Source organism: Phyllopteryx taeniolatus, chromosome 17, assembly GCF_024500385.1.
Source record: "Phyllopteryx taeniolatus isolate TA_2022b chromosome 17, UOR_Ptae_1.2, whole genome shotgun sequence".
In the NCBI taxonomy this organism is placed as follows: domain Eukaryota; kingdom Metazoa; phylum Chordata; class Actinopteri; order Syngnathiformes; family Syngnathidae; genus Phyllopteryx; species Phyllopteryx taeniolatus.
In genome coordinates this window covers 20932960-20953671 of record NC_084518.1, presented here as the reverse complement: position 1 = coordinate 20953671, position 20712 = coordinate 20932960, and the positions used below count along the sequence as shown (strand labels likewise).

The window sequence follows — 20712 nt, the reverse complement described above, 5'->3', positions numbered from 1 at the left end:
TAAGTTTAAACACCGTGCAGTTGTGTGAAGCCAGATATTTGTTCACCCAGGATCTGCATTGATTATACAGACAGTTTTTTTATTTTTTTTGGTAAGATTTCTCAGATATGTTTAGCTGATCTCACTCGGTAGCAGCCTGTAGAGACCTTGTTGTAAAAGGCTGCAGAAGATAAAAAATGCTGGGTTGGTGGCTGTGGGGAGGTCGTGACCTCTCGGTCAGTTCGGCCTCATTTTTATTACTTTGACACGGTAGGTTGTGACGATGTCTCGGGGACCCACTTTTGTTCCGTGTGTGGCGTCATTTATACAAAGCGCAAGTGTAACTTGAGTCATATAGGCGCGTGTGAAATCAGCTGTATAACCTCCGTTGCGTACATGTTTTTTTGTGGGGTGAATGCAAAATGAGAAATCACATCCTAGCATCCTCCGTTACTAATGTACAAATACTACTACAGTATCATTAGACTTGGTGACCGTCTGGAAGTAGTTGTACAACCACCCCCTGTAATTAACATTGTGCTCAATTTCTTTCTCACTGAACCTTTAGTTGGTCAAGGTCTGCTAGTTTTGTCGAATGTATCCACAACAACTTGGAGGTACACTATGCATGTCAATTAAGTCTTCGCCCCTCCCCACCCCACACACACGTATACCAGAGGTAACATAACAACTCAATGACCTTCACACTTCCACAGGTGGAAAACAATAAACAAAAGGTAAATGCCAGGTGTTAAGCATCTTAATAGCACAACTTGCCCGCATTTGTGCAGCTAATCCTGTGACCAATAAAACCTAATGTTCCAAAGTGGAAGCACATTCACATTCGCAACATATTGTTCCTTCTGTTCCAAGTATCTACTTACTGGTTAGTTTACGTGTCGACGTAGGTGATCTGCTAGTTGTCTACTTTACCTGCATAGCCTGAAACGCTAAGATTTGAACCAGTTGTACTGGAATTATTTAGGTTGTTTTGAATTAGAGCGTCTGCCTCGCAGTTCTGAGGACCGGGTTCAATCCCTAGCCCCTCCTGTGTGGAGTTTGAATGTTCTCCCCGTGCCTGGGTGGGTTTTCTCCGGGCACTCCGCTTTCCTCCCACATCCCCCCAAAAAATGCGTGGTAGGTTGATTGAAGACGCTAAATTGCCCGTAGGTGTGAATGTGAGTGCGAATGGGTGTTTGTTTATATGTGCCCTGTGATTGGCTGGCAACCAGTTCAGGGTGTGCCCCGCCTCCTGCCCGATGATAGCTGGGTTGGGCTCCAGCGCTCCCGCGACCCTTGTGAGGAGAAGCGGCTCAGAAAATGGATGGACGGATGGGTTTTGAATGTACGTTTTGGCCCACATCTACCCTCTTCTACACGTTTTTCATTTCTGCGTATTTGTTTCTATCTATTTTAATGATTCGCAAAAGAGGCTTAACCTTCCTGACATTTATTATTCAGGTGGATCTTTCCATTTTTCTCCCAAACCACAAAAAGTCAGTGGGCCAAAATATTAGTAAATGACTAATATGTAAATGATCATGAAGATGATCCAGGTGAAACAGAGACGATGTAATATGTGGCACTCTGGTTATCCAGTGCAAAGGGGCAGTGCGTATATTTGCTCCATGGCCTTAGGGGCGCCGACAGTTTTGAACCACAAAATCACATATGCATGAGTATGTAAAAACACGGGAAACAATCGCTACACCTCACCTGCCCTTGATTTCACATTCCTCAAAGGAGTCATTCATCATACGTTGTGACCTAAAAAGGTACTGCTGCAGTATTTCTCCAAAGGATTGGATCGTCGGTTCTCCTCGTTTACACGGCTCTGTTAGTATCATAGGTACATTATTAATACAGTTTTTGTACTACTCTGTTAGAAACGATGTGAACAGAGAAGCTGTACCCTTCTGTCTTTACATAGTTTTTAACAGTGCCTCAGTTTGATAACCATATAAATCAAATAAATAAATACAGTAATAGATGGCCCTTGACCTAAACAGAAGATGCAGTCGGTCAACAAGCACTGGAATTCGGTATTCCAAGCAGGACATGTTGTCTTGGCGCAAACAAGGCAGACATAGTAATTGAGTTTCAATTGGTTAAGCCTGAGGCTAAGTGCTAAAACAAATCTTTAAATGAAATTCATTACAAGCAGGGTTTCCATACTCGGGTGTTATTGAATTCATTTCTCATTTTGACCTGATTTAGAGAGATAACAGTAATAACTGAGACTGGCAGAAATGATGGCAATGACAAAGCGCATCATGGTTTCCCTTCAAACGCATTAAAACCTAGTGCCTCTCCTTGGCTTAATTGAGCCGTACAGATGCTTCTTGCCTTCATTTAGTTTCGGCTGTTTTCCCCAGCAGGGTACGCATTTCTCAAATGGATCCATCTGCACCGAAGGAACAACTTTTATGAACGCTTAGAATTGGCTTCCGTAACTGCAAATAGTGCAAGGTTGATGTGACCCCTCCCCCCAGTGTGACATACCTTCATACAAGTGAAATTAATGGGGAAAATTAAGCTAATAACATAACAAGCACGAGACGGGCAAACATGCATCCTGCATTTGGAGGCGTCACCGGCCTGGGATTCTCATTTTCTCCCTGTCATATTCAATCAGCGATTCCTGGTCTAAGTAACAGCGACTCGCCACCATAATGACGACACCAAGTCAAACTGTGGCTGCTGTGGCTAACCTCGTTTCTTTCTTTCTTTCTTTTTTTTTTTTTTTTTTTTTTTTCTTACTGGAACATTTTGTATGTTACGACATCAACTGGAGAGTCTAGCGTCAATTATTGTCCAGAGTAAGGCTGGGCATGTACCTACATTGCCTTGATCAATGATCAATTAATTGATTATTGTTTTAATTGGTTAAGAGAATCCCTCTGCTTTGATGACATGATTATTAATATGGAGTTGTCATGTTTAGACTGCCAAGTAGATAATACTGAACCAACAGTGCCTCTGCTGGTTGCAACCAAGTATTGCACCCCAATTTGCCCAAGTTGACATGATTAATCAACAATCAATGCCACACAATCGACCAAGTTCTTAACGATTAATTGAATCGATATTATACCCATCCATTGTTCGGATATTGTTCGACACTGATCAGCAGTAATGAATATGATTTTCCTAATGGTTCATTGCCCAGTCAAATTAATTAATTTTATGCCTTGAATGTGTCAAAGGAGCTCCATCAATTGAGCGTTGACGAGGATAGTCATTAGGGAGACTTGTCCAGCAAATTATCTGTATAAAGGACTGCATGATGCAGCTAATAATTCTCACAATACAAAAGTTTATGCGTGTGGTTTTGCCTACTAGTCACAACTTGAAAGGAAACGAGTCGTTTGTTCAGTTCTCCAGTGCCTTAATTTGCATTTATGTTGTAACAGGGTTCAGCCATTGCCTGGTGCGTTCAATGTTTGACAAATCAACTTGCCATTTGAATCCCAAACCAAGTTTGACTCATTACGTAATAGTTGAAACATTATTTATGGTTTTATTGTTCAACGCTTGCTGCAGATTTTCACCCTTTTAACCAATTAACCCAAAACAACAAACAAAGGAAAATGTATCTCAACATTTTAATGATTAACCTACTTATTTAACTAAGGCTTACCTTCAACAGATTGGACAGAAACGGGAAGTAATGATGTCTTTATTTATGATGTTTGTGTTAAAAAAAAAAAAGTCCCGTTTTCATGCGGTTTTGTCCTTCATGTGCACTTAATTTGTGATTGCACTAATTCCATTTTCAATACAGCTTTAGTTTAACAAAAGGCTTTCTCCTTTTTAAAAGCGCACCACATTTCTGCATTCATGAACCTTTAAATGCTTTGATTAGTTATCACGGTTAGTAAAAAGTCACATTTGAATCTACTGAATAATTAATTTGTCACTCTAAAAGGCCAAGTTTTATTCTTCAGTACACAGGATTCAGTCATGTGCTGTTGGATTAGAAAAGTTCAGTGTAATGCTTTTAAAATATCTTGACGTCTCTGTTCTCTTTTTTTTTTTTTTTTTTTTCTCCTTTCCCTCAGATTGATCCTAAGGTTGCCTTTCCACGTCGCGCCCAGCCTAAGGTAAGAAAAATAAATTGGTCACCAGGCCTCCTCGAAGAAAATGATTATGTCTGGTGTCAGCACCGTACCTAATTTTCTGTGGCCACGCAGCAGATTCAAAAAGGCAGGGCTTGTCTGTTTGCTTTAGAGAAATACCTCATCTGGCTCCATTGTTCGCACATTGTTTCTGCTCGGCACATTTAAAAATATCTCTTCTTTTTATCGTCACTGTTTTCACGCTCCTCCTCATGCTATTGTATAGAAATGAAACCATTGCAGCAAATGGATTTATTTGCATTTTGGAGCCTAACGTGCAACTTTGTTCTGACGGAAAGCTTTAGAAAGAAGAATCCAGACAATGTCCTTCCTGCCTAATATGTGCAGCATTGTTGGAGCACATCCTTGTGGAATTTGTGATTACACCATGGCCCTGGTATTAGCTGATTTTAATTCGCAAGAAATTGTCATCTTCACTGACAAATATGAATCATGTTTACTGTCTCAGTCAAAGGGGATAGATTGACATTAGTGATTTAGAAATATCTTCATCTGGCAGCGCCCGCATATTAAACGTTGTCCCAATTAGCGTGGAGACAAAGCTCCAATCACATTGGGGCTGTTGTTCATGATTCATATTATCTTTTCTCTTGATCGCTGGTATTAAGTATCTCTATTGACAATTAAATATGCGCCGTTGTGCAAATGTTGCTGCGAGCACAGTCAAGGGCTTTGTTGACATGCCCTCTCACACCACCTCCCCTCGCGCGCTAGAGTCTAGTGGAGCGCGTATATGCTTGACTATTGACTTTTGACTCAGAATGCAGTTGGGAATTTCTTGGCGATTTTCGAGGTTTTAGGTTTCACGTGTGGTGTCATCGGCCTTCAGCGTACGGACCTTCAAAGGCAGAGCAAATTTAAATGACGATTTGAATGAGAAATCGGTGACCGTCAGCAGCAAGCCGGATTCATTAACATCATCTGAGATGCAGTTGAACGAGGAAATCTTGTGTTGAGGTTGTAGTTAATCTATGCTCTTCAAAAAGATTAAATCATCATTCTTGCCTAATGATAATCAGTTTTCGTAGTGGCGGTATTTAAAAAAAGAAAAAAAAAATCCCTTTTTTTGTGATATTGCCGTTGTTACTCAATTTTTTAAATGGTTTGTAAAATGTTTTTGTTTTTCATCACGCTTGCTGTCTGTCAATAGATTAGTCTGTCTTTAAGTGTGTTGAAAGGCCTTTTTTTTTTTTGAAGCACCGTAAATGTTATAAAAACATTTAAATAGGCTATTTCTATTTCACGCTTTTCACATATTGCGGCGGGGGGGGATGTAACCACTTTGATGGAGAGAGCGTTTACTGTGGTATGATGTATACTGTATCTGCATGTATAAGTTATCTAGCTAGAGTTTTAGATACAGTTTCTACTTGTATATGTTATATGGTATGATATATAGAAAAAGTCCCATATATTTAGCATTTGAAATGTCATTTCCTTCGTCCTGTTTGCCTCTCCACTCTCTTCGTGCCTGCCTGCTTTGCTGCTCACAGCTTCGGTCGGAATTGACCCCGTTCGAGTTTAAAGGAGCTCAGCTCGGCCGGTGCACGAGCGACACAGGCTTCGGGAATCAAACGGTGACGAGTCCAATCAGCACTAATGTTCTCGCGGCTAACGATGACCTCATCGGTAACCCTGACAATGACCCTTTTGCCGCTGAATGCTGCAGTAGGGTAAAAAAGCCGCATTATGTACGGCACGTAGGCTAATGCTGGAAACAGACAGGAAGTGAAGGTGAACACAGAGGACATTTGGCTGTAAACAAGTGAAGGTGTTTGCACCGGGATGACAGGATCACAAGAAAAACAACTTGTATCAGACGGCATTGCTCCCCGTGGCCAAACACACCGACACTTCCACTCTGAGGAAGACTCAGACAAAAGCTTTTTGGCAGCAACTGTTAAGAAGAAAAATTACAAGTATCTAATTTAGAGTGGAAGGAAAACAGAAATGGAAGAAAAAGTTTTAAGGGCATACCTTTATCAAAGGGTTAAGAAAAACAAATCCGTCAGAAAGCATGCACAAGGCGTCTGCATTGGTGGCTTGTGTACCTTTTTGATTTCAGCCGTCACCCTTATTTGATGTGACCGTCGGGCGTATTTGAGTATTGGCACAGGTCAAAAAGGTCAGACGAGCCCAGATTGTACACATTATAGAAAACATGCTTAAGAAATGCAAACCGTTGTTCATGTTACAAGAAACCTGTCACGGGACTCGAGTTTATCTGGAATATTCCACCCACGAAAGGCAGGTCAAATGTATTTATAGACTTCGAGATCCAGGGATGACGTTGCCTCTGAGAATGATTGACAGTTGTCTGTGGCTGGATCAAACACTTATGTGACATAAAGTGTTTGTGTCTGTAAACCTGAGAGTTCAGCTAGGCAACTGAAAATAGCCGAAAAACACGTTGATATCTACTGTTAGATTTCAATATTTGGCAGCATAAATTATAATTTATCCTTGTGGTGGGTTTAAATTCGGGGTTGGACATCTTCGAGTCGACTTATGACCTCATTGATATTTTTTCGGGACGGTATTTTCATGCTGCATGTGACCAGATTCACTTACTTCCATTTATCATTTCTTAAATACAAATTTGCCACCGATTTGTTTTCTCTGTATTGCAAAAAAGCCAACAGTTGTTTAAACTGCCTATTCGAATTATTGGCAAAAACATAACAGTATGACTAATGTAAGCTTATAGTGATGATTGTTTGAATGAGGCTCACTCAATTCACTCGGCAGCCGCTCCGTAACGTGACATCGCTGACATACGTTGTGGTCACCTTCCTCGAAGACGCAGCCGCAGCCGCAGACGGACCAAACTCCGGATTGATGAAGTCATATTTTCTAGTTTAGCTGGTTTGTGTTTTGCATCACATGATGTGGTTGACAGCCTTAAATATATATTGTGGCTCTACGTGGAGGAACTGCACGCACCTCTGGCTGAGTTCCAAGACACGATCGTGTGATTCATGCCGTGTCTCCATCATATCAGTTTTTATTCAGTCAGAGAAAATATATGGAAGAGCAGTTTGCTCGGATGATTTTGTTATGTTGATGCTCTGATTCCCGTAAGTAGTTATTGACCTTTTTTTTTGTCGTCAGGATATACCCCTTTATTAATTACTGCAAATTATTCTGCGGATCTCTGGGAGTTTGAAAAACCCGACAGTGGCCAGTAAGTTGCTCCCGTTTTCGGAACAAATTGCAAAATCGTCAAGGGAGGTTGACATCCTGCTGCGATGCTCTCGCACATGTTGTACCTGTGCGCATGTACTTAAAGTATGTGTGCATTTGTCACTTGCAATACTGTCAATATTACATTATAATTTGTACCATCTCATAAAAACTATACAGTAATAGCATTTTTTTTCTGGCACGTTGACTGCACCTCTGTGCGACTCCTTTTTCTGTTCCACCAGAATTGCGTTATTTAATAATCAGTCGGGCTCAAAACCACGATCAAGTACTGATAGATGAGCTATTACTGATTTCAAATCATGCATCACTCTCTGAGAAAATCAGGACACTCTTGAAAAATCCTAAAATGTGACATAAATTTCAGATTTGATTCCCTGCTCAAAAGTTTGTAATAATAATAGGCTTCAGTAAGAATTAAGAGCGCCCCAAAAGCAATGTCAGTCAGATCCTCTTTCGTGCCGTATCGCTTTGCTTGATCTTTCCCAGAAAGTATTATCGCGAATGGTGTGACAAGCCCTGTTCTGTTTCTCGGAGAAATCAAAGCCAGCCTTCCCCTGACTGACATTGCTCAAAATTCAGCGTTCGACGGTAGGTGTCACGACTGCTGCTGTCGCCGCTTTTGTTTCCCACAGTGGAGTCGCGCGCACAATTTAATTGCCAGTGGGACTGTGGCCACTTCAGTCGGAGATGAGTTGTCACGGCTTGTTATGAAAATTAAAGGACATAGCGGCGGCATCTTACGGACGTAACCCTTTCCTCGCACCTCACGAAGGGGTTTGCCTTCTTGGCGTCCCTCCTGCTCGGGTTGTTGTTTTCTCATGGAGATTTTGGCATGCACAAAGAAGACTGCGCACAAATAAATATGACCTTAATAGAGACAGCTGTGACAACACTCACCCAAATGTTTCGTATCTTCTTTGTTCGGCCATTTTGTCCTGTTACTTAACCTGTATGTTGTTAATGTCTGTGAAGAGAGAGGCTAAGCACGATTGAGGTAGTAATTCAATGATATAACGTCAAAACGCTGTCCTCTATTTTACTTGAGGCTGCCACCTGTGACTGTGGCTTCCCTTTTACCGGCCGACTGTCAAAGCCGCATTGCTGGCAGCTATGTCTTAGTTCTCCTTTTTCGTTCCACACATAGCTCCTTTTTATCCATTTCATTTCCTCTCTCTATTTCGTACGACTGGCAAATTGACTAGTCTCCACACTCTGCTCTCTGGGACACTTTGCGTTAAATGATTGATTTTGACCTAAAAAAAAAAAAAAAAAAATAACATAAAAAAGTGTATTCCGGTTCATGAGATCCAAACCTTACATTTGAATAAATTCTAATAACAATGCTGCGAGAAGTAAATCAATCCCCTGGGTTTCTATTTCACACAAAGCCGCTTGTATATGTACAGTACATGTCTATTTCATATGCCACTTTGTTCCTGTCCTACTCGATCTTTCAATACGTTACTCTGCCACTTCTTTTAGGATTCCCCTGCCATGTAAAGCCAGTTTTACACCTTGCTCTGTTATTTGATCTCGAGTTAGCATTATTACATACCACATCTTAAGAATGATTCTTATTTTAAATGACACAGCTCACTGCTGGGTAAACGAAACCTCAGTGGCTGCCAGGCTCTTTGAATGTCTCGACGAGTTTATTAAAAGAACCGGCTTCCGTGTTCCAACTCTCTACAGCTGCACGAGTCTGAAAGAATAATCAAGGACAAAAGTCCTCAATGAAGAACAGAGTGCTATATCAGTATCTTTTGTTCAGCTTGACAATGAGCCCTCCCAGATATTTGTCATTTGATAATTAGACCTTCCATATTCCAGGGCATTTACGCGGCACATATGTACTCAAATCAACAAAATGAATGGGATGCCATATTTTATACAAATTTCGACATCACATGTCAGGCGATATGGCACACTACTAGTAGCTGCAAATAACCAACATATCCCACAGAATAGAAATTGGTTGTTGTTGTTTTTTTCAGGATAAATGGGATTTGAAATGGGTTTTATAGTCTATTGTAACCAAGAGGCGGTGCATAGTGAGGAAAGACATGCCAAACACAAGCCGGTGGTTTGTCATGCCGCTCTTACAAACGCACGCACAGCTATTGTCTGTAATTTCTCCGTGAGATGAAGGATGCAACTACTGTGTGAGTGTGACTTCACGGAAAAACAGTCTGCGTTAAAAGACTTCCGAAACACTCTGATACCGCACATGTTTTGCTGGACTGTCAGCCGTGTAGCTGGTCGGCCAGCATCGTTGTAATGCAATGGAGGAGAGTATTATTCCAACAATGGGGGCTTTGTACGTATGAGCGTAGTACTTCATTTCCTGCATACCATTTTACATTAAGCTACGGCTGGGCATAATCGCCGATTAATCGGTTCATTAAATGTGTAGAATTGATTGTTGATGAATTGCATCTTGAAGCCATTCAGGTAAAACGAATGCTGCTGTTTCCACCAAGTATTTTAAAGGTCTAAAGAAAAACATCATATCAGCTAAATATGCCATGAAGATAATTGAGCCAGACTTCTCGGTTCTGCCCAGATCGTCCAAATATGACACTGGCATAAAAAAACAGGCGTTTAGAACATTCAGAAAGAGATTCTCCCATTCCATTAGTCAATTTCATTTAAAAACACAAGACAAAACCTTGGTTTTGCCATACGAGTGTGCAGAAAAGGCCCCGTTGACAGCTACTTCTGTTTGACCCAGTTTTGTGTCCGCTTTGTCCATATTTGGCTAAGACCGCCCTCTTTCTTCTGATTGGTTTCCTCCGTGGAGAAGACCCACTTGTGAGAGAATGCTGGCTCAGGAGCGGAAAGGGAAGGTGGAGATCTTCGATAGTGATGTAGATAAGCTTGAGAAATTCGAATGACCCGATTTCAGTTCTCTTGGAAGAAAAACGCCAGGAACATATGAATGCGTGGATGACTTGAAATCATATTTCACATGTTTAGTGAGGCATCATAGAGACAATATTACATCCCAAATACTATACAAAGTTGGTTTGGCAAAATATGGCCCCTTTTAAAGATGATTAGTTAGCACGCATAGAATGCAGGAAAGAGAAGTTGTTGTGAAAAGGACGTCAAATCTTTTAACAAATTTCCTTGATCAATGTCATCTTAGTCATTTTAAGTAAATTCCAATTTTATATTTGTTGTACTCAAAGTAAAACTTGCTGTAATGCTCTAGGTGCAGGTACCTGTATGTAACTGTGGGAACCACTTCACAACCAATGGATCTAATACACTGCTTATGCTGCCAATCCCTAAATTCTTGAAGTGTGTTTCTTGCAACAGCAATTGGAGGTTTCGTGACAAGTTTCACCTGTGTCAGGGCTCAAGCCTCTCTCCAAGAACTTGTGAACCAGTTTTCATATTTTTGTCCACAACAGTTCTTAAACATACGAGCATCAAATCTGAGTCCTTACAATCGGAGACCACTGCACCCTAAACTATTCTGGTGGCTTGCTCGGTTTCCACTTAAAAAATATAATGTGAGAGACTGTGGAAAGCCTGGATCAGTCACTAGTTGTTTGTGGGATACTACAATGTTGTACTGTATGCTATGCTAATGCTAATACTGGGCGCAGCCTTCTTCCTGCTTGTGGTTTTAGCTACTGTGTCAAAGTGTTGCCTTTAAGTCCCTGACCTGTCAGCTCTTCTGCGTTCATTTGCCACGGTGGAACTGCTCCAGATGAAAATGGGGCCAAAGCGCAAACAAATGAATGACTGTTTGGTGGTCAAACACAATTGCCAACAGGCTGACCCAGTTAACGAGTCGTCAAAGCACTTGATTCATGCATGCTCTTTTTCTGTGTTTTCTTAATGTGTACTTTTCTTTGCCAGCATTTATACCTCAATCGAGAGATAAATCATGTACAAATTGTTACTGTTTCTTGTGTGAATAATTGTCAGATCTCTTGTAAGTGGAGTGCACATTTGTCAGATTCCTCTTTCTCCAGCCTCCATTCTGCTCCAGTCTCCTTGGTTGCTGGTGGAGAGTCATTAGGTTTTTCTAGTGGAATGAGGGGTTCTTCCAATGCTTACCAATGGCAGCAGTCAGGCAGGCAGGCAGGCAGGCAGGCAGGCGAGTGCTGGCAGGGCAGAGAGGACAGAGGGCTGTGCTGGAGCCTGGCACTGATAAACCCGATGCTGACGGACAGTAATGAGGACAGTGATCCAGCCAGGATCGAGGGTTGCACGCAGTCCAGAAGAGGACGTGGGTTTGAAGGCCCTCTTTCCAAAAGCCTAAAGTCACGTAACCGCAGCAACATATTAACGTAGGCATTGAAACACAAGTTTACTGGATTCTTGGAAAACCTGAGCAAATGCTTTCCTGGGATGGGTCTTTCAGTCTTGTTTATCTACAAATGCGTTGCTTGTAGTTCTCGTTTTATACATGGAACTGCTAAAACAACTCTTTGGATTTCGAAGTCATCTAACCGTGAGACAATTAACTGCAAATGCTTTTGGTCAGCACAGACTATAACGGTGTCTTTCACCCTGGCCCTCTTCACCATACTGTAGCAATTCTAAAGGGCTTACATTCGTGCACCGCATGACAGGTGGATAAGCCAGACATTTTCTACATCTTCGTTTTTATTTAATAGAAGGAAGAAACTATCAAAGTTCCCTTCAACAACGTACATGTTCTTCAAATTGCAATGGCTTACAAATAAAAAATGTCAATAGTAGTTTTCCAAGCTTTATACATTTTATTTTGGATTATTTTTTTCTTCCTCTTCTACACGCATCGCTGTGTTGACTGAAGTTGACATTTCAGTCCTCGCTGCTTAGTCCTCCTACATTAAAGTGGGAGCTGCCTAAGTAGCACTGTTCCGACTGAGCTCTGCACAGTCAGAAATTGTTTAATAGCTTCCAAACTGTCCCAATGACAGCCATGTGCGTTGACTTGTTAGTAAGAAGCAGCCGAGGCCTGAGATGTAACGGAGCTGGGCGGGAAGGATATGCAAGCGGACAGACCGTGCGGCATGTTCCTTCACATTTGACGAGGACACCCTCATCAATGCAATCCCTCGGCATGCACTGTGCTGTTTTCGCTTGCACACAAATGGAAGCAAAAATCCTTTTTCCAAACACATGTTACATGTCACTTTATGATAAAAATGATATACGATGTGAAAGAGACCTAATGGTATATTACTGGATCAACGCAGGGCATTAAAGACCTTGGCTGTTTCCTGACATAATGTTGCGGTCCTCATCTGTGACCTTTATCTTCCACACATCATTCACCATTTTACTGCTGACATGTGGGCCCATGCCAATAATTTTTCATCGCAGGCAATGTCATCCACATCATATTTTATCATCTGTATACATTTGTGTCATGTTCTCACATTGCCTTGCCGTAATTTGTATTTGTCTGTTTGCTTGTCCGGGAGATGGGATCCCGCATTTAATTTAACTCTGAAATAATATTTCCAATGTGGACACGCTGTGGGAAAAGACATTCAAGTAAATGAGCGGTACAGTATGTAGCACAAGTAATTATACACGAGTATTAATAGAATCACATTTGTGCCAAGAATATGCAAGGATTCGAGACAAATATTGTGATATACACAAAGTCAAAAAATAACAAGCTGCTGTGAATGAAATACAATAGGAAAAAAAACAAATTGGTATTGTCTTCGCTCTGTTAACTTCGTCAATTAAAGTATTTGCCACTGAAATGTTTCACATTCTTCAAAATGTCTTTCATACTCGATGCATTCAAGTTTCAGCTAATTGTGTTTCCAGAAATAACAAAATGGACCAAAGCAATATTATTAGTTGTTTGACTTGGATTTTAAGAAATAGGCTATATTTGCCTGTGTTGTTCTTTAGCTGTAAAATCAACATGAGTTTATGCACAACAGGCTGGTAGGTGATGCTTAATTACTGAATTAACCGTATTTATCATGGACAAACAAATATTCTACATTTCCTTTACGTCAGATTTAAACCAGATCCAGCTCATGTGTAACCATGCCAATTATAATCTAAAACCCTTTATTCAAAATGCCAGGTACAATGTTTAACAAAAATGTTCTCTGCACTGTAAGACTTCAATGCACTCATTTTAATTGAAGCAAATTCATAAATGAAGTAATTATTGCCCATGATTTAACCTTGAAATTAGATATCCTTTGACTTGCCAGCACAGTTTGATCTTACATTCTCCGCTCAAAACTGCGCGCGTCAACATTTCAAACATTTTTTTTCGTCCGTTCTGAGAATTTCCCAAAGCAGGAAAACTGTCTGTGCCACACGGCGGAGAGCTCATTGCTTTTAAAGTGAGATGATCAAATTTAATTGACCATGATTGACACCAGACCCTACCACATGGACTGCTAATATATTCCATTCAATCATTTGAAATGATTTTATTTTTTTGATGATGACATTGTAGGTGTGCTACAGCTATGGCAGCATCTTCGCCTACAAAATGGATCAAAATGGCTGGTGCGACATGCTCCCAATGCTCAGACTTTTGAATAGAAAATGTCTTGTAATTTGCTCCAATTGACAAACATACCCACAAAGAGCCTCATTTCTGTGTTACCACTGAAAAGTGGAGGATAATGGGAAATAATCAAACGGACTTAATGCATAAGCAAGACAAGTGTAGCTTGTAACAGCTTTTTTGCAACTTCATTTTCTTTGTGTTATCAGACAAGAATGAACGTGTTGACAGATTCATTTCCTGGCCGCTTCTGCCCAACGCCGTCTCGTGATTCCTAATTGATTGCTACATGCAGCAATTTTACAGCGCCACACAATTTTATAGCACTTTTAATTAGTCCAACTTTGACCTTATGGGTTCTTTGCATTTATATTGGTCCAAATTATGTTCACCTTCTTTCCTCATTATTTTTTATTTTAAATGGATGTAACCTAATCCGCATATGCACTACATGGACTTTGATTAGCTGACGGGAATTTGTCATCTTAGTTAGGTGGTCAGGTCATACAGAACATAAAAACAGCTCTAGGTGTTGAGGACTCAAACCCTTTTGAGGACGTGTGTAAATTAATAAACACCAAAGTGTTTGGTTTTCATTCTGCAAAGAATTAGTTTCTGAGGAATGAATAATACATTCTCATAGAAAAGATAGCGATGGTAAGCGAGACAATTCAGTGACAGTGTAAAGATATAATAGGATGGCAAAAAAACAGCGCGTTTATCGTGAAATTGGCTTTGCATATCAAAAGAAAAGAGAAAAACTAAAACATGCTGCGATTACTCAAGCCAATCTATGGAATCAATGCAACACTTGTATCTGCAATTATATTCCATACATTGCTAACCAGTTTCTGAGGTCGGGTAAAAGAAGCAAATCGCTGTTCTGTTGTCTGCCAATATCATTTGTCAGTAATTTTGTCATTTTTACGTCGTTTAAAGACCGTTGGGTGTCTGTGGGCCGTGCAGCAGTTCTTATTTTAGGTGAATTGACATGAAGCACGGCAGAGTTTGGTTGGCAAGCGGTCTGAGACTCGCCTCTTCCAGTTGTCTTGATCTGATGGTGTTCACGCGTGATCAAATGACTGAACTATCAGAGAAGTCTTACCAGTTTGGTTTTAACGGAACCAAACATGGCAAACGTTGTGAATGGTTTCATACAGTAGTCTGGATTTGCAGGTACCGTACATATGATGCAAACTTGAATAGGATTTTCTATCGGAGTGCTCGCCAACCAATCGCAGGACACGTATAGACAACCATTCACTCTCACTTTCACACCTTTGGGCGAATTAGTCTCCAGTAAACGTACAAGCATCTTTTTGGATTGTCAGAGGAAACCGGAGTGCCTGAACACACACACGAAAAAAAACATTGAAGCAGATTGAAAGCATCTGAAGTCCACACAGAAAGTTCCGAGCCTAAATTTGAACCCAGACGCTCTGACTGGAAGGCAGACAGACTTGCCTCACGCGAAGCTTGTTAGTGGCACCGTTTCATGAGTTCCCATTTCACTCTGTATAGAGTTGACAATTAGTAGACATTAAGTGAAAATGTCGATTTTTAAAGAGCCAAGATCACTGACGTTTCTTTCTGGTTGTAAGGTTGTATTTTACACATTTGTGTGAATGAATTAGTATTTCTCCCTCATCTGGCTACCGTTCTTAAGGTAGGTATTGGAGTCATTATCTGCTTTTTTTTAGTTTTATAACTGTAGCAGTTGTTTAATATCCTTACCTTAATTGAAATTCACATCTCTTTCTCCTCGCACGTCTGCTGGCGGTGTGTCTCCGCGTGTGTGTGTGTGTGTGTGTGTTTGACTGGCGGATATTAGTAGAGATGTATTTTCATTCTAAAAGTGCCAAGTGATGGACAGAATCACCCGGACAATGGCACCCTTCGCCGCCCCTCAATCTTTTTGTCTGCTGCACCTGTCTTTTAGATATCTTTCAACCTTTACTCTGAATTTTCCCTTCCCTTATACCCAAGTCCTCTCCTCCCTGGATTGCAGCTGCCTGATAAATCTGATGCTAAATTTAGAGGCACATTTCTGGGACTAGAAAGGGGGGAAAAAAAGACCAGGCCATTGGCCACTATAATCCATATTTATCATCTTTTATTTAGCTCTGTGCAAAACGTGAGGTCATCTGAGTGTTTCTCGTCTCCTCTTTGTCTCTTTTACTGGCATAACTATTCCCGTTCTCAGTTGTATTATCCATTAAATGTCAGTGGGCAAATAATTTTCTCTGAAGACTGAATTTAAACAGGCAGTGTCTGCATCTTTTCATCATATCATTTGAGCCCATCGGGATTGTGCTTCATGAGATTAGGGGCTTGTTGTGGGTGCAATAAAACATCTCGGCCGCCGTGGAGAAATTTCAGCTGCAACTTCCTCTCGCTTTCGAGTCGCGATGTGGCATGTCATCAGATATCCAGCAGCACTGAAACATAAAACATGGATGTACAAAAACCTCTCTGAAGCGCCATTGTGCTGTATGATATGCATTTTACACTCGTGTATCTGGGAAAGAAGGTCTTGAGCTTTCTGCGCTCATTATCTGCAACCGCTGCAGGAAGCCGCTGGAACATGGAGCACACAAGATATAATACGAGAGATGGGAGGGCTAAGGTTTATTCTGATATTAGTGTTGAATCGACTCTGAAAACCAATCTTCACTGGGGAGGAATATTAGATACTTTAAAGAAATATTGACCAAATGCTCTGCTAACTATTCCCTGCATAGTTTTACTGTATATCGCTCATAGTAATGTGCTCATAACAAAATGTGGTTCGGAGCGCGGATGATAGATGAAGATCCGTCAGGTGTAAAACATGCCTTCTTGCAGGGATTTGTTATTACAATGCAGTCTCTCCACCTTGTTGTGTGCGATATACTGATGGATCAATTTACTGAACAATACCCACACTGGTCGTTGGGATGTCGCCAGCAGGAAGGTAATGGCTTGGACAGAATACCACTTTCTCCTTCTCTTTTTCTGTCTGTTTATTCTGTCTCACCCTCTCTCTCTGGTCTTCTTATCTGCCTGTTGCCAGTAATATTGCTCATTTATCCTCTGCATCCCCTCATTTGTCTCTTGCTTCTGTTGAATATGAAGGGTGGAATAGTGAAGTGGCATCCAGCAGTGCCCTTCCACTGCTGCACTGCACATTTTTCACAGATGGGGGGTAATTAGTTAGCTCGCCGCATGGATTCACAGTGCAGCTATCTGCTGCATGGTCAGTCCTTCTAATACCCCCCCCCCCCCCCCACACACCACCCTGCCTAAAAGCACAGAAAAGCCTTTGTGCTGAACACAATACAATTTTGTTTATCTGCATTCTGCATCGGCAGCTCATATTCAAGAGAGTGAAAGAAGAACAAAACAAATCTTTCACATTCCTCACTTGCTTTCTTGTAGTCCAATTTTGACTGCCTCGTAACACTTACTCTCAAGTCACCCAGATCGGCCTCCGCTAAATACCTGAAACAACCGGCATGTAGGGCTAGGCAATTATGGGAAAAACTAATAAGTACGATTATTTTGACTGATACTGAAATCTCGATTAATAAACTCGATTGTTCATTGATTTCAAAATTTGCACACGGCCAAAATGCCGGCCAACAACTCCATGTAACATACAAGTAACATTATCAGTGACAACACAAATGTATACTGTATACGTGAAGAAGAAAAAAAAAAAAAAAAAAAAAAACCCCATCTGTAAATAAGAACAATAATAAAACATTTTTAAAACGCAACCAATAACACTTACATAATAGTCATTTGGTCTGGACCAGGGGTTGTAGGATAATCTCACCATTACTCCACCAGGCCCCGTCCGTCAGCAATAGCTTTTCCTATTTAACGCTCTGTGCACATTTGTAGAACGTATTAAACAGTAGTTGACTGTATTTTTATCTTTCCCATGGGTGTGTTTTGGACAGAAGTATATGTGTGTATATGCCATTAATCACCATACGCCGATGACGTCAGGCTTGAGCTTATACGTCAGCATATTCTGCAGTTTGCGTATTAGTGAATTTGTCTTCTGTTTACGAAAGTGTTCAAATCTGAACATTTTGGATGGAGACCTTCTTAAGAAGTCTGGTAACGTTACTATTTCCACAATAACTGATTAGGTTCCTGCCAATATTTTATACTATTTATACTTTAGTATTTTGACAAAGTGTTTGTCCTAATTGGACAAGTGACAATGAATGCCTTCTTATTCATCGCACCGTTACTGATGTGTAGCTCTCGCAGCCGTGAAGGTTGCACTGAAAACTCGCCTCGTACTTGATGTTTGGCATTTCCCAGTCGTTGATCGATGAGCTTTCTGCCGGCTCCTTCTCTCTGTCACGGAGGACTCTGGAAAGATTGTGAAGTTAGTGCCTACATTCCCCTGAAGATACTTCATGAATCCCCATAGGCTCTATGCAAAGCAGGGAACTCGAAATGATTTAAAGCGGGTCACTGAATTACTGTGTAGCGCAAGAGTTGGAGTTAACACAAATGATTCAATGCCTCATCATCATCCTAATTGATTTAATCGTCAGTTGAAAACACACTGTCGCCATAAATCGCATCGACAATGAAATATTGAAATGCTTAAGCCAACGCTCGGGCTGTTTAAAGAATGTGACAAAGAGCATAGGACAACTTGGGAGTGAATCTGCTTAATAAAGTAATCACATTTTGTACTTTTTAAAAGGATTTTGTTATGGGGAAGAGCGTGTTTCAATATCCGTGGAGGCAAAGTTTAGATTTGTAACCTGTCACGTACCATCAGTCTTTCTGGTGTTAAATTCAGATTTGCTGTACAATTATGAAGACTTAATTATCTTAACGAAATTGTATAATTGCCACTTAGCATAGTTATTTTTGTCATCCATAAAATATGATCTGGAAACCCACTTGAATATGAATTCTGCATAGTAACAGCGGGTTCAAAACCAATAGTAACAGCAATATATGCACCGTTCTGTAACCACAACTCGTAACGACTTTAATCAGAAATTGTTTTATTACAATAGAGACTTTTGCTGCCATCTTGCCCGCGGTGACGAAATGGATTTCGCTTTGCAGAACAGAGGCTCTTTCTGAAAATGAAATACTCCTGGCCACCGTAATGTTAACATTTTTCAATTCTTCTCTCCCTCTGGAGTGAATATGTTGGATGGTGTCACTCGATCTGTGTGCTCAGTGTGTGTTTGTGTGTGTGTGTGTGTGTGTGTTTGTGTAGATCCAAATTTATGCAAGTAAATATAGAGGTTGACTGTTCTCGCCATCAAAAATAATCCCCGAGTTTACAGGCAGGAAACTCGCAGTGAAGCGCAATAAACATTAGCTTTGGCCTCCACAATGGAGGAAGGCACAGGAAGTTGTCGTCGTCTTCTCTTTTTGTGCAATATTGTTCCCCTAACGTGGGAAGAGGGAGGCAGCTGAAAAAGCAAAGACGATTTCTTTCAGGCTCCTGTGTGGGGTTTGAGGCCTTGAGGATGAAACTGGGGGGGGGGGGAGTAAATGCCAGCACCCCGCAGCGCAGGAGGAATGAAGCCCTTTTGGCTCGGTTGCCATGTAACTGGCCTTTGGTCACAGGTATCCTCTCCCTCAGGCTTACAAACAGAGACCGGGGAGGACCAGAGAAGAAAAAGGAGCGAGTCGACGCCACTTCCAGAGCGCAGAAAGAGGAGGACGGGGTCGACTCCCAGGGTGGGTGGATAGCAGACGGTTGAAGATTTGGGTCTTATACCTGTTTTTCTTTCTGTTGCCTGGAGTGATAACAATATTCCAACAATTGAAACCACATACAGTACGCCCCCCCCCCCCCCCCCCCCCCCCCCCCACCCCCAATACACCCCGAGTGTTTTTCCTGCTTGAAGGCACTGAATGTTCACAGCTTTGAAGCATTTGGTCATGAAGATGAGCTTTTTCAGTCAAAAAAAAACCAAAACTAAAAGTATCGTTCCTTTTGTTTCAACTTAAAATACATTGAAATATTGGAGCGTGATGTTGAAAAAGGTTGCACTCACATCTGGGAGTAGTATGGCGATGTGGAGACGAATATACAGGAAGCTAGACTCTGCGCACAGGAATGGTTTTCGTTGATTTATGAATCTGGAAACGTGGAAACTGTGACGAGGATTAGTCGTGCGTGTGTCAATATAGAAATAAATTGACATTGTGATTAGTTTGACATATATTACCGTGTAAATCATCATTTATGGGAATAGGATTATTATTATTTTTTATTTTTTTGCCTGGAGGGTAATGAAATTGACAATCCAGGGTAGATTGAATCAGTTGTCACGGTTACCCGTCCCTTCCGTTTTTCATGACATTGACCTGCCCACACAGGACCAGTCAGACATCGCACAAACTTTATACGAGCCTCCTGGCTAGATGAAGCCCCCTTTTAATGTCTCCTATTGTCATAAGAGCGAGAATAATGAGATTATTGTACACGGGGTGAAATATAGAGAGAGTGATTTGAAAACGCATTTGAAATAGTCATGGAATAATAGATAACACAACATGGACAGTCTACCGGGTTGCAGGCTCATTATCCTGTTTTCGACGTTATCGTGTTCTCCTAATTAATGTCATTTGTTGTTATTGTCAAGCCTATTAAAAGTGTTTGCTTTTCTAACATGTAGGCGTGTTTATGTCAATGAACTGCAATTGTAGCATCAGTAATTGGACTATTGGTAGTTGTTATCACAAAATAGAAATTGTAATGGGCTTTAAAGCAATTCGATAATTAAATGAAATTGTTTTATTGAAACCTAGCGTATTGCTATGACTACAGTACCATTAAACTTAAATATATATTAGTAATCTAGTGTAACTTTAATTATTTTTTCTGTTTTGATTAATTTTCAGTTAGTTCTTTGT

At 40.9% G+C, this 20712-nt stretch overlaps 1 protein-coding gene across 14 annotated transcripts in view; it reads left to right on the top strand.

Moving 5' to 3' along the window:
* Positions 1 to 20712, top strand: part of LOC133467751 (RNA-binding protein Musashi homolog 2) — a 215191-nt gene that overhangs the window by 7586 nt on the left and 186893 nt on the right. For all 14 annotated transcript variants that reach the window (XM_061752975.1, XM_061752973.1, XM_061752971.1 and 11 more), the window contains exon 5: positions 4041 to 4082. In XM_061752975.1, the coding sequence (XP_061608959.1) occupies positions 4041 to 4082 (42 nt within the window). The remainder of the gene's footprint in view (positions 1 to 4040; positions 4083 to 20712) is intronic.